Genomic DNA, 15,685 nt, shown 5'->3' with positions numbered 1-15,685 from the left:
TGGTTTGATGACGCTAAAATTACATGGCCAGTACAAGTACAATTCTTGTATTCAAAACAAGTAAATCTATTATGAATTTCACATATGCAAAAGTCATTGTTTTACTTTTAAGTATATTTTACTCTTACTCTCAATTCTTTATACTGCTTTGTTATACAACCCTTCCAACATTTTGTCCCAGCTATTTCTATGCCTGTTTTGTTCTGTGCATCACTCACTGTGATACAAAGCTGATCATTCACTAAATAAATGAAAAGGGTTTTTTTTTGTTTTTTTTTTTTCACAACTCCAATAAATAAAACAAAACTGAACTATAAAGAACAAACTGGGAAATACGTTTACATTCTTTATTTCTTGATCAAGGGAATCAAACAGTTCTAAAATATTTTCTACCTTGAACCATGAGAATGGGCTCTTTTCCACCACCGTGTGCCAGCATCTCTCTCCGGTAACGCTCACCCATTGCCCTGGAAAAACACAGATATTAGAGCCATCTGCATAGAGCCTGTCCAGCTTTCAGTTGTATTTGCTTCTAGGATCTCTACGTAATCCAAAGGCAGAGATGGAACTAGATCTTACACCCTGAAACGACAACCACCTTGATCCTACATTGACTCCCCGAATTCAGATTACATTTAGAAAATTACTATGATTAACTGCACTAGACAAATTTTATACACACAAAGATGTGCTGATGTCTATGGAAGTTAAAATGCAAACAGCATTTTGGCTTCCATTGTTGAAAGGGAAAAAGTCACTTAGATATAATGGCTAGAACATACACCTAAGATGTAAGAACAGTTACATTTTTTGAAGTCACAATTTACCTTTTAATTTCACAAAGCAAAATTAGTAGGATAACTACGCTTAGCTTTGAAGGTGGTGACACGAAGCTTATTTAATACCTGCAGTTGCTTTTGATTTCAAAAGAAAATTGCAATTAATTAGGTACCTACGAAAATCAAGCTCTCTAATTACATATAAATATGGCTTTCAGTGCCTCTCAACTGGCAAGCCCATATTTTAAAACACAGACACAAGTTCTTTACACCAACAATTATGTCCCAAATTATACTTCATCTGTGGTCATTCTTATTTTGTTAAACTCTTGAAATTAACTAAAAGGCTAAAATATATTTGGCACTGAAAAAGCCCAACCACCTACGCTGACCCATGCATAATGTTTCCCCCTCTCCAGAAGTAAGTAGAACAACATTTCTCCATTTTTATTTTTTTTTTCTATATTTTCTCTATTTTTACCTATCAAATGGATTTTGAGCAAAACACTGTTTCCACACCATGGAGGCAACGGCCCTGGACATGAGGTAGGAGTAATATTTGGCACCATAGCCCACAAGATGACTAAATCTCAGCTGCCAGGCCTGTAAGAAGAAAAGAGAATTAAGAATACCGGTCATCTTCAAACCTTTTAAATGACTCTGTGGGTTTTCTTGTTTGTTTGTTTTTTGTTTTCTTTTAAGTATAATAGAAAAAATCTGTTAGCATTACAAAATGAAATGGTTAAAAAAAAAAAAAAAGAAGAAATAAAAAACCCCAAACCACCACCAAAAAGCCTAGAATGAACACACGCTTTATTATAAAGGCATTTTCTCAAGCTAAATACTGTATATCCAATACGCTGATTATGATAATTGAAATCATACACAAATAGGGTCAGAAGGAGGGAAAAGCAAGAAGCAAAAAAAAAAAAAAGAAATGTAGTCAGATGTCGTAACAGCCATGTTGTTCTACCGGTCTCCAAAAGAAACACAATTACATTAACACAAGAAACTTCATATTTTATCATTTTCCATATGGATAACAGCAGCACCACACCTAGAAAAGCCCCATCTAAAAATATGTGCCACAAATAAAGTGGTCACAGGGACTTGAGTTTAATGCTATATAAAACACATCAGAAACTTGTAGGTAAATGAATTACATCCACATGCAAGTCATTGTTCAAAGATTTGTTTGCACGTTTTAAAATGCATATGCATAGCAGACTACCATCTGTAATTATATTGTTACTTATTCATTTATTGTTACTTTGCTTTATGACTCGTTCCAGTGATGGTGGACTTCTTTTACAAAGCTTTTCGACATCAATTATTTTCTTGTGTTTTTTCTTTTAGCACATAAAATGAAAAGCATCAGCGTTACTTTCACAGAAATACAATACATTAATACTCTCTTTCTTTGAATGCAACAGAGTAATTTAGATTGAAAGAGGCCTCAGAAGGTCATGTGGTCCACCCCTTGCTCAAAATGGAGCCAATCTGGTAAGGCTTCTCATGGTCCTGACCAGGGTGAAAGTATGTTTCCCTACAGGTTTAAATATATTTCTTGTACTGAAGATGATGAATGTCCAGATAAAGGAGTGGGACACTTACTCTGCCCTTTTGGCTCTCTGAGGAAATAAAAGAAGTGAACTCCCATACCTTATTTGTCCTCCTATCCAAAGACAAAGAATTTAACGCTATTATGAGTGTTGTCAAGATTCATTAAGTACTACAGAAAGTGGAGTTTTAAAGAAGAACTGGAAGATAAACAATAAAGTACTCTAACAGATGTTTTAAATTTAAATCCATAGCCTGTCACATTCTACTACTCTCATCCTAAACTGAATGGCTGAAATTCTAAGGCAACCAAACTGAAAAATGAGAGTGAATTAGGACTTTTCTCGAACTATTCATCTTTGACTGAGATTCGTCTTCACATCCTAAGTCTCAATCTCTCCACTCTGGACAGCTGGAAGATACTGTTTCTTTATTCACCTGGTCTGGTGGTTGGTAACCTTGCACATAGCAGGGGGGTTGAAACTGGATGATCATTGTGGTCCTTTTCAACCCAGGCCATTCTATGATTCTACAAACACTCACAATTTCTCAAAGTTAACTGCAATTCATCCATTCAGAAGCAGTTACCTCTGCCCTAAGACAGGTGTCAAAAATACACGGGATCTGCTATGAATGACTCTACCAGCAGCCTACACAACTATATTAAAGCAGAATCCTGACTTTCAGAGAAGATGAAAAAATGTTCCAAGTCCTCAGCTTTCCTGTGGGCTTTGTGGCATGATGATGCAAATTCTTAAGAATGACTTATTTTCTTTCTGTAAAGTAAACTTCAACTATATCATATCTCATTATAATGTAAACATACAGAAACATTCAGCTTGGATACAGATTCTCTAGTTTGCTCTGAAAAATACTGTGGTTGCTGTGTTTGCATTTAATGCCTGTAATTTTTCTAACTAGTCCCTTAATTATAACCGTAATCACTAAACTTACAGCACAGTTTTGAAACAGATCAGAGAGCCTACAGGAAAATCATGACAGCTTCTACTTTACTCCATACTAAGTTTACAAAATGTGGATTCAAAGTTTCAACTTGAAAGCACAACTCTCACAGGCATGTGGAAAGCTTTACTGAAGAATTGGATTCACATCCTCAGAAACTTAAGCAATTTTCAAATAGATCTGTTCAGTGAAAGATTCAAGTTGCTTTTTCTGCCACAAAGAAAAATATGCATCATATAAACCGTAACTAGGACAGTATGTCTTCCTCAGTCCGGATTATTTTGCTCATCTTGCCTTCCTTATGTCAAAAATCCTTGGAATATCCTGGCGTACGGAAGCCCTAGGCCTTTTTGTATGACATTTAACTAACTCTGTAACTAAAACAGCTCATCTTCACTTCTAAGCTGATCAGCTATTCCATTTATCAGGTTTACTGAAACTCTCTATTACAAGTAAATAATGAAAACAGCTTCTTAGCAGTCTAAGACCTTGTTCCTAAAAGCTTGTTCCAGCCTGCACCAAAAATAGGCCTCAGTTCCCTCTGCCCATATAGAAAAAATTTTGTTTGACATTGTGATGGCTAGTATACTTAAGTAAGAAATTTCACTTCCTTTCCAAAGAGAAAAGGAAAGGATACAGAAAAGACCAAGCAAAGATGTCACTCATCTCTCCCTTTCCTTTTGAGGAAGCTCTCTAATGAAGTTTAAGAATTCAAAAATTCACTGGCATTAGGGTAGTATTAAAAAGAAATAGAAAAATAAAAAATAGCGGAAGAAAGACAAATATAGGAGACTGAGTCAATTTGTCTTAAGACAGATGCCTAACACAGGTACGGTATAGACAATTCTCTCTTCATTCACTGACAATACAAAGCAAATGCACTTTCAGATACTTAGAGTTACATAAGAGCTCTCACACAGAATCACAGAATTGTAGGGGTTGGAAGGGACCTCTAGAGACCATCGAGTCCAACCCCCCTGCCAAAGCAGGCTCCCTACACCATACCACACAGGTAGGTGTCCAGGCGGGTCTTGAATATCTCCAGAGAAGGAGACTCCACCACCTGGCCCTTTCAGGGTAGACTTTATTGCTCTCTACAAATGCCTGAAAGGAGGCTGTAGCCAGGTGGGGATCAGCCTCTTCTCCCAGGTAACAGCAATAAGATCACAGAATGGCCTGGGTTGAAAAGCTCTCACCCAGTGAGAGGGGGCAAACAAGGGGCCAATCACTTCCCTAGCTCTGATAGTCACACTATTTCTGACAGAGGCCAGGCTGCCGTTGTTCTTGGCCATCTGGGCACATTGCTGGTGTGTGTTTAGCCAGCTGCTGACCAACACCCCCAGGTCCTTTTCAGTTGTGTAACTTCCCATCTACTGGCTCCCCAAGCTTATGCCACTGCACGAGGTTATTGTGACCCACGTGCAAGATCCAGCACTTAGCCCTGTTGATATGTTTAGACTAGTACTACTTTAGGAAGTTCTATGATCAATAAAAAACAACCACATCACTCTAAATGCATTTAAAATTCAATGGTTCACCTTTTAGCATGAAATTCCGATCTAATAAAACTACCTATAGATGAAGAACGACTTGATTTCATAAGTACGTTATTCACAAAGCTGGATAATTTCTTCATATAAAATAACAACTGACATATCAATTTCATTTTTGGAAAGGATAAAGGCTAGACATGTAGAACTAGGGCACACTCCTTATTAAACGCTACATTTTTGGTAAGCTGCAAGAAAGTTAATGAAGACTGAGTAATCACCTACTTCAAAAAGTTCCATGAACTCCTTCCAGGAGTTTATAAAACAGCACATTTTACAGCATAGCCCATGGGTTATGATAATATGCCATTCATGGGTCATGTTCATGCCTGCTTTTTATTCAACACAACAGACTGAATTAAAGGTGCGCAACTGATTCACTGCATCTATTAAAAGCATCTTTTTCTCCACCAATATTATCAATCTTCCCTTATAACCATGTCTGAAATGTTACCCAAGTGTGAAGGCTTTCCATTCCTTCCTGTAACAAACAAAAATATCTCACTGATACATGTGCCATACAGATAGAATATTACACCTTCCCAGGACTTTTAAATAGAGTACTTGTAGGATATCCTCTTAGGGTAAGATACAGTTCATTTTATTTAATAGCTATCTCAAACTAGGTGTCTTGCCCAAACTAGTCATGGAAGCTGCCTTTGTAGTCAGGGGACAGAAATATTTATCCTTTTATCTCTGGAGGGTATAGGGGTACAAGACTGCTATTCAAGGAGAAATTAAAATAATTTATCACTTGTATTTAAAAGTTAATACACCTATTTGAAAGTTAATACACTTCACTGCATAACAACAGCACAGGCTCAGTGAAACTAAACTGGTTTGAAAACAACATAAAGATTCAATAACTTGATTTCTCAACTTACAAGTGTTAAGATTATCACAGAGATCAATTGATTTAAAAATTAATATATGACCCGAAAAGACTAAATTGAAAGCAAAAAGCTGAAGTTAAGTCACTTCATAATAGCCTAATTTTTTCTTGATTGTGTTCTACATACTCCACAAATTGCATGTAAAAAGGTTGTATAAAATCCTCCTACTTCATTTGAAAAGGAAAAGCAAACTACAGACATTCTTGACTAGAGTTTGGAGTTGTCAAAATACTCTTCAGCAGTTTCTGCTGTGACTTTAGCTATTCCAAGGTATATTTTATTCCTTCTTTTTTTTGCATCTTAAGACAAAAAAGAAAAGAGAGAATGAGAACCTGAAAAGACCGAATGCTAAATTAAGAAAAGTATTTACATCATTTAAGTCTTCTAATTACAAAATGTGTGCTACAGTAATTACAACAACGAGCATGTTGTTGAACAGTTTCCATGAGGAACAACATTTGATGGGGATGATATTCGGTGCCACCTCCCTCCCTTTTCTTAATTAAATTCTTATTCTGGCAGGAAACTCAGTGGAGAAGCAGCCAACTTATCTCAGAGGCTACTGGGTGGAAAACTCCTGGATCTGGCAGAAAGTTGATAGTATTGCTCTTAATGCCCTTGAACTTGGCTATCGGTAGGGGTGGAATACTCATGAGAACCAGAAAGAAGCTCAAGGCTCTGGTAACTCGGGAGACAGAACAGAACAGCAATTAGCATGGAAATCAGCACATTTCCTTCTGCTGAGAAGCAAGGCTTATCAATGTTAGTGAAATTCCAGCATGACACACATCTGGCGTGCAAATATGCACACTGAAAATGAGCACAGGCAACACTGCAGGAGCTGGAAGTGAACAGAAAAAAATATCCCAAGTGGAGTGGATGTACAAGAACCACCGAGTCCAACTCGTGGCTCCATGCTGCACCACCCAAAATCCACCCCATGGCTGAGAGCATTGCCCAAACACTCCCTGAATTTCAGCACTTGGCCCTGTGCAGGCTGTTCTATGCCCAAAGAGGTGCAGAGCCTTTCCCTCAGCCCTTACATTGTGGGGTCTAAACCTGCACCTGCTGATCGAGGTGAGGCTGCATCGGTGCAAAGCACTGCGGGTCAATCCCTTCCTTCATTCAACTAGCTATACAGACCAAGAGCATAGAGAGCTGCAGTCAACAGATTAAGAACACCAACGCCACTTTTCAACACAGAAAAAAACCTATTATCTGATGTCCAGGAGATCTGGTCTCACTGTTATCCTTTGACTCCAGTTTACTTTTTCATGGTCAAACTGATATTCTTTTTTCCAGACAGAAGATCAACGACCTGCTTCTTGAACCTCAAGGATGATACTGAGAAGGTTTTACTGCAGAAAACTGCAACCACCACCAGTCATCAAGTACTGAAATGTTAAGCCTCACTCATTCACCCCAATGGCTCCTAGAATTACTGTGCTCATCTACTTGAACAAATGCCATTTCCTGAGTCTCTACTGCACTCACTTTGCTAGAAGCATCAAGCCTGCAGTAGATGAGTGGAAAGGTTGGCCAAATAAAGCTCCTCTGGCTCTTCTTGCCTGTGTGTAGTGGCTGCAGCAAGAAGCCCAGCACTGCTAACAGAAGCCTGGGCTGTGCCTGCCAGGTTCCAAGGTTCCAGCTTTGCTGCCAGCAGCATGTATTTTGGGGAGGCCAAACTGTCCCGTTGCAGAATTTATTTTTCCACTGTTAAGTTTAAACTACTCATTCACTTTACAAAATGAGAAAAGGCTTTACAGCTTAAGGAACTCTCTGCTTCATTCTGTAACAAATCAGAGTATTTCTTTCCCCTCTTATTAGTTATACAAGCTGGCAGCTTTGAAGACAACCTCAATTCATTCTCACTTGAAGATACAACTTAATGAGTTTTGGGGTGCAGATGTTACCAACAGTCTATGCCTGGGGCTACCTGAGGAAATCCTAGAGCACTTGCTTAAGTGACAGAAACAATTCTTTCAGAGGTCTGCATCTACTTTGGTCAACTTACTTTCTGGCTTGAACACCAAATTTTAGAGAATTACATCACTGTGATTCTAGAATTTCACAATAATAAAAAGTCCAATAAAAAGTTCTAAAGCCACTTCCTTTGCTACAGTTACTAATCTTGTTTGGAATAACAGAAAGTTAATTTCATGAAACCACATCTTGAATTGCCCTCGTAACTTGCTTAATGTCAGCACTCCTTCGTTGTTCAGTGCCATGCATTTCTGTGTTAGGAGTGGGAGAGAGCACAAAGTAAACCAATCCAGAGACAGCAGTGACATTTTAGAAAGCACGTCAAGCAAGGGATTAAGATTTCAATTTATAACACTTCTGTGTTTTTATTATAAAACGATAAATAAATCTAGCAAGGCACGGAATGTAAATATTTTTGCAGTTGTTTACACTAGGGAAGAGGAAAGGAATTTAACATGCAATTAACCACTTAGGTGATTCAAGATATGTACCATATGGTCTCCGGATTACTTAAATTAAAGAAAAATATTTCACTTTCATTTATAAACCATTAATGCATTTGAACTGCTATAGCAAAATCATTTAAAACTCCTCAGCCTCTTCTACCCACAAAGTGACTGGGGAAAAGGGGGGATGTGGGAGACGACAAAGAGCATCAGCATCAAAAAGCTCTACTTACGACTGCTCCACAATCCTTAAAAGACAGATTCAAAGACAGAGATAGGAAAACTGATTTTAAATTCTGACCTCACTTCAGCATATTGACAGACAGCATTACCTATAAATTTTATAACTAGCTTGAAAAGTAAAGCCTAAAAAACATACTAACCGAGAATTCCACAGTTTGTAACATGTAATTCCATACATATACACACACATGCAATACACAGTCAGACTATTCAACTGCCACTGAATCATTTTTAGCACTGCCTAGGTTTTCAAGGTTCATTAGCCTCAGATGACTGGATTCAGGTCTGAGCTCTCCTTTGGATACAGATTTCATATTGAAGCCTAAGTTTTTTATTATACATTACCAATTAAAGCAATTTTTAAGCACTGACCTGTTATTTTAAAATGAACAACATGAGTGCTTCTTAAAATAAGCTCTTATAAAACCTAAGAAATACATTAAGCAATGTTGTAATTGCAAAATATTATTTGCAGGTACAACTTCATCATGTGAATTACCTGTACCTACACTGGCAGATGATTCTATTATACGGTAATGCTCACTTACTATCTTTTGCCAAAGCCTTTCCAGACAGAGATGTAGGGGATCCTGATTCTAAGCTTGAATCTGCCATAAAATCCAATATGAATCTGAAGAAATGACTTCTTGGCCCTCTCTCAGTCTAAATGCCAGATTCTAGTAAGAGGGAGTGATAGTACTTCTACTCTCTCGTTCTTTTCTCATTTGACTGTAAGCTTTTTTAAAGAGAGGAGAATTTCCCACTTTGAAGAGTATTTCATTCCAGTTCTTTAGCTTATATTTATAGAAATTATACAATTAGTTTTATCTATCACTATCAAATATAGCACCAGTACTGCAATCCCGGGCAAAAAAAGAAACACAAGATGTGAGAACCTAAACACGTACGACTAAACAAAGCAATCTGCTTTTAAATATATATACACTTTAGGTATCTATAAAACAATATAGGTATCTCAAAATGCAACCAAGTGCTGTATGCAACTACTTCCTGCACTTCTTTTCAAAATGCTACTAAATGTAAATGCTATCACTAATGTATGTTTGAGTTTCGTGTGGCTAACACTTGCTAAAAGAATTTCCTTAAAAGTGCTTTATATCTTGTGATATCTGTAAACACTCTGCTGCTGTAGGTAGTTGGCCAGTGAATAGTGTCATGTTACCACCAGAAAACAAATCTTCACAATATATGCCATCAGCGTTTTCTTTATCATAAAATGAACTTAACTCCAGAAAGACAGAAACCTAAACAAACCTTGAAGGGTGACTTTAAGAGCTTTTGAAAGATGCAGCATCTACGTTCATAATGGACTGAGTAAGGCACCAAGCCTTTTGAAATGGCTTTTAGCTATTAATTATTTATAGAAATATCACTCCCCTGGAGTTCACTGTGTACTTTTTTATTAATCTTTTCCTCAAACCCAGACTCTTCAACTTGATTTTATAGTATACTTTTAAGAAGGTTCATATGAAAACTAATCCAGTGATTTGCACTTTGTGTAAACAACTCTGGTTTCCAACATGGCAAGGTAAAAGATTACTTTGAAGGGGTTACACAAACTTCAAGAGGTTGAGTAATGATGTATGACTTCATCTCTCTTCAAAACACTCCAAAAAGTTGAATAAGAGCAACATCAGTGTCTCTTCAAGTACTTGGTTTGGAGGAAAAGTAGAAAAGCAATCCATTAAGAACACCCTCCATCTTTATTATGAGATGTATGTTTTTGTGATCAAGAACAAAGGTTTCTTTAAGATTCCCTATAATGGAAATCCTATAACTGCTGGGTGTGTCGCCCTCTTCAGTAGAAGAGGGAAAAGATTAACAAGAGTTTATAATATTTGATATTAACCTTCACCACATCTGTTGTACTGTGAACCATCTTTTTTCCCTTCCACTATTGGTTGTTCATAAGAAACAAATGATCACAGTCTCAATTGCAAGTATATATTTTTCTTAACAGGTTTTCAATGCCAGAACATACATGCTCATGTCTGCCCACCTGATTATTAATAAGTAAACTCGCACTCCAATCATTAAGAAAAACACTGAACAGCAGTAATTCCTGCACAGACTGGCAAACTCCATTTAAAATGTCCCAATCTGAAACCAAGCTCTTAGCTGTTACAGCATGTTTTCTTCAAGTTGCTTCAGCCATAACTCTTTTGTTTCTTTTAAGCTAACTTTCAGTTTTGCTTATTCTCTAAGATTACCCTAGCTTAACTTAGACCTAGACAGCTGGGCCAATTAAGAACAATACCCTCCTACTCTTCAGTGCAGTACCATTACTGATAGTGAATGGTCATCCAGAAGGACCTAGACAGGTAGTGGGCCCAGGTGAACCTCTGGATGTTTAATAAATCCAAATACAAGATCTTGCATCTAGGTTAAGGCAACCCTCACTACCAACACAAGGTGGGGGATGAAGTGATTGAGTGCAGCCCTGCTGAAAAAGACCTGAGAGTACTGATAGATGGGAAACTGGACATGAGCCAGCAATGTGTCCTCACGGATCAGAAAGCCAACAGTATTCTGGGCTGCATCAAAAGCAGCAGAGCCAGAAGGGAAACGGAGGTCACGCTGCCCCTCTACTCTGCGCTATGAGACCTCACCTGCAGTACTGCATCCAGATGTGGAGTGGAGTTCTCAGTACAGAAGAGACATGGACCTGTAGGAGCACATCCAGAAGACATACACAAAACTGATCCAATGGATGGAACAGCTCTCCTTTGAGGACAGGCTGAAAGAGCTGGGGCTGTTCAGCCTGGAGAAGGCTCCAAGGTGACCTAATAGAAGCCTTTCAATATCTAAAGGGGAGCTATAGCAAAGAAGGGGACAGACTCTTTAGCAGTGTCTGTGGTGACAGAACAAGGGGAAATGGCTTCAAGATTAAGAAGGGCAGATTTAAGTAAGATATAAGGAAGAAATCTTTTACAGTGAAGGTGGTGAGGCACTGAAACAGGTTGCCTAGAGATGTGGTTAATGTCCTGTCTCTGCAGACTTTCTTTATGACCTTTAAAGGTCCCTTCCAACTCCAAGGATTCTTATTCATGACCAGCACAAGACTGTAATACCGAAATTCAACAACCACACTGTTTCCACAGTCTCCACTTTTGAACTCTGGTGTACCTAATACAATTGAGCATGTGGTCAAATTGCCATTCAACTCTTAAGAAAATGCTCTTAGGAAATAAAAAGAGGTATAAACCTCCTCTTTTGCTCTCGGGTGTTCTTGAACACTATAAAAAGGGGAGCTAGGAACCCGAAAACAATGTGTACTGCAGAAGGATGATTAAACCTATCTCCGCTCTCCTGGAAAGCTAGTTCTGACTCTCTACTATACACCAAATCCTCTTAAACAGACCAACTTACCATATTGCATCTTATTCATGAAACCTTTATGCTTAGGAACCATGGGCAAGCCACAACTTCCTGTACTGCCTGACAAACTCCACAGGCAAGTACACTCCAAATATTATGTTACATCTCATCCATTGATTTTACTCTATGAAGAACACAACAGACACAATCCCAGCAAGTTCAGACGAGGATCTAAGTGGGGCCTTCCAAGGTCAGGATCCTTGTCTGGGCAGAGTCCCCTCAGCTGCAGGAAGAAGAAATACTAACAACTACAATGGTGATGCACCATTTTTTCATACACTTCTTCCCTCTAGGGTATCTATAACAGTAACTACCTTGTTTTCTGTTGGCAAACTAGTATCTGGTCTTACAGATGTTTCGGTCTCTAACCACTAGCTTCCATAGGCCATTAACAAATTCTTTTATTGCCAAAGAAAACTGTACTATGAATAGAAGTATATAAGCATAATTAAACCTGTAACCTAATGTAATTTATAGGACACAAGTAGAAGAGGTCCATCTGGACTAATGTGTACTTAATGTGCTAGAACAGAAAGGTATGTTAGCAAATTATTTAATGTTTCAAAAATATCAAAAGCATCTCTACATAGCAACGTGCTCCCTCCTACCACATGCAATTACAATTAAGTGTGGGGGTTAATTCCAACATTACATTTTATACTTAAGTACCTACAAAAAAGATCCATATATTTTTATGGACAGTATACAAAGTCAAATGAGATCATTTTCAGTGTAGGAGATGTTTCTATTAACTTTGCATATGTGCAAGCAACTTTAAAAAACAAAACAAAAAAAAAATCACAAAACACATCTTTATGAGTATTGGGGAAAGAAGAAAAATCAGAGCTTTCTTTTTCCCCCTCAGAAGATAACATCTTCATATTAGACCCTATTGTTCTCAGAGACTCTAGTTTCTATCACTGATTTCTTTCAGGTGAAAGTCAAGTGTTTAACATGATCAGGCCTCCTTTTTGGATACGGAATCTCCACTGACATCTTCAAAAACTGTCTGGATGTGGTCCTGGGCAACTAGCTCTAGATAACTTGATAGATAACTTGATAGCTTGACAAGGAGGGGTTATGTCAGATAGAGAACCCTTCCAACCTCAACCTTCTGTGATTCTCTGATTCTGTATTTCTAAAGAAAAGCTTAACACATCTGTGAAACTGCAGAACAGACTTGGCAGCAATCTACAAAAGAACCCAGATTCATTGTGCCTCACTCTTCAAAACCATTTTTCGTTGTAGCTCCAAGCAACACTTCCAGAAAAGAGAGAGAGAAAAAAAAGAAGAACCCAAATTTCAAACTATTTTACTGTTTCACAAAGAAAATTCAGGTAAGATCATTTGGGCAGCTGGTGTTTGTTGCAAAACTACTTCATTATTGCAAACTCTTTCCTGTACCCACAGGAGGCTGCAATCTTCACTATCAATTCAGACCCTGTTTATCCTATGTCTCATTTTCTGTTTCCATACTGAACCAAAACCCACAGCAGGAGACAGGAATTATTACGCTTGGCACATGACTATCAATGATTTATCATTAAATTTTGATGACTGTCTCAAAAGCAAGTAGTTTTTAAGTCTAAACTTTGGGGACAGGCAGGGGACTAATCAACAGATCAGGGGGAGAAACCTTGATCATGTTTCAAGTTGATCAAAGGGTCACCTGATACTTTTTAAAATGTCTCTCTGGACATCTTGAACAAAAAGGTAGAAAGAGACCAGGAGAGATATGCTAAAAGCAGGCAATGCTATCAATTGCAAGGCAGACCACAGTAAATGAAAACTGGTATCACGATAGATGAGAAACAAGCTATGATTTGAAGAAATATTGTCAGTAAAGGCAGAGCACTGCATTCCCCAGAGCACACAAATTTCAACAGCACATACATTCAGGAAGATATGGCAAGAAAATGTGTGGCCATTATTATTTGGTTTATTTCTTCAAACAGTAAAGAGGATTGCTTCCTTTTTAAGGATTCAAGAATCCAGCCTGCATGAAATTGCTATTCGTTTTCAAAACTCAGTAACAGATCTTTGGCAACAAAACCACCAGACACTACAAAACCAGGCAAACATACAGCTCCTTGCCCCCGCCTCGCAGTCATCAAATTCTGGACTTAGTAAAAGAGCAAAGAAATCCCAGAGGAATTTCACCCTTCAAAAGCCAGCAGCAAACTAGGTATCCCTTTGGAAAGATAAGCATTGGCCAGCCAGAAATTGAGGTCTGCGTTTCTCAGAAAAACAAAGTATTGTGGAAAGCTGTTTCTTTGTGCTTCTGTAGTCTCTACTCTCTTTCCTTTCTGCCCTGCATGCAGCTTCTGTGACTGTGTCAACACAGCCAATGTAAACAATGGTGGACATACTGCCAACTGCCTCAATGCCTGTAAAACCTATCTCAATGGCAAATACAGACTTTGACAGGATTTTGTTTCCTATATCCCTCCTATTGCTGGCACACCAGATAGGATATTTCCTGAGGAGGATGCTTTGGTTTATCTTAAAATAGGTATCACTACACAGGAACAAGAGCATTTACTTACTAGGCATAGTTTAAGTTTCCCATTTTGATAGCACTGTATCAAAAAGGCACACAGAAACTGTCTTACAATCCGAGCTGTGCCTCTGAAAGACCACAGTCCATCTGCTCAAGACATTTGCTGTGACTACTTCAAAAAATGCATCTGTGATAAGACCAAAGCCCAAGGATATTTACTAAGTTTATTTGCCTGTCAAGAGCGAATTAGGGTAAATTTTATCAGGAAATAATAATGGATGCTTGCGAAGCCCTGACAAACAATGCTACTATGGTAAATCAGAAGAATTACCTCTACCCAGCACAACAAAAAAGTAAGATATATAGGCCTGAAATATCATTCATAACTGTGTCCAAACTGCTAGGAAGCAAGTAATATTTTAATTATCAAAACATTTTTCTTTGTCAAATTTATATGTGCACAAAAAAACAAAAGCTGGTTTCTCTTACCATATTTCAATGTCTAGCTCCACAACAAAAGGAATATCCCCTCATCAATTACAAAAAAAAACCTTTCAATCTACGTGACTTTTACTTTATTCTATTTTGCAAATTAAGCTGAAAGCAAATCTTAAGTTTGGAAAAAAAGGTTGCAAATTTAGCAAGCCAAATTACAGGCGTGAATTAGTCCACAGAGTGCTATCGCCTTTCTAAAGTCATTGCTCATTAAATTTTACTGAAATTTGGACTGTATTAAAGCTTTTGACCAGACACATTAATTTTACATCCAATAACTGTGAAGAACACTCTGACAATTGAAGAGTTCACAGTATTTTTTGCTAGGATAGAGCTGCTTGCCAAAAACTTGTTACTGCTCCTCATACTGAGGCTACACTTACTATGAGATGTTGCACTCCTTTGAAGGCAACAGCTACAAATATATTTTTTAAATAGAACAAAAAACGCAGGCTAACTTTGAAAGCAAGGAACTGTTCCATTCATACGATACATAGCACCTACAGATGAGTGGTATAAAATAGCACTCATTCCTAAGACGTCAGACATCATACTCTGAAGGTATCTTGCTTCCTCTTCTGCTTCACCAGGCCAGCAGAAGCTGTGTTTTAGTGCAGAAAGGACTTCAGCTGGTTCTGATAACTTCCCTCTCTGAGAATGACGGTAACATTTTTGGCAAGGAAAAAAGAGCATGTTCAAATGCTCACATGAAGTGCAGGACAAACGCACTATTAGTCACAGAGAAGATCAAAATTACGTACTTGAGAAGAAATCAAGAGTTTAAGGAACACTTTCAGCCTGTGTTACAGAAAGAACATGAAAGAATAAATGGTGTGCCAGAAGTCATAGCAGTACAGTGGGAAAAACTCTTTTC

The 15,685-nt window shown here is 38.0% G+C and overlaps 1 protein-coding gene across 1 annotated transcript in view; it reads right to left on the bottom strand.

Annotated features, from left to right (window-relative positions):
• Window positions 1-15,685, bottom strand: part of MIPEP (mitochondrial intermediate peptidase) — a 62,246-nt gene that overhangs the window by 6,398 nt on the left and 40,163 nt on the right. Inside the window, exons 17-18 of the mRNA XM_015852089.3 lie at window positions 1,261-1,382; window positions 394-467 (exon numbers count right to left, since the gene is read on the bottom strand). Of these exons, the coding sequence (XP_015707575.1) occupies window positions 394-467; window positions 1,261-1,382 (196 nt within the window). The remainder of the gene's footprint in view (window positions 1-393; window positions 468-1,260; window positions 1,383-15,685) is intronic.

This window comes from Coturnix japonica, chromosome 1 (genome assembly GCF_054131305.1).
Source record: "Coturnix japonica strain WE chromosome 1, WE-NBRP24, whole genome shotgun sequence".
Lineage (NCBI taxonomy): Eukaryota > Metazoa > Chordata > Aves > Galliformes > Phasianidae > Coturnix > Coturnix japonica.
The sequence above is the reverse complement of the archived record's forward strand: the minus strand, read 5'-3'. Positions and strand labels throughout refer to the sequence as shown.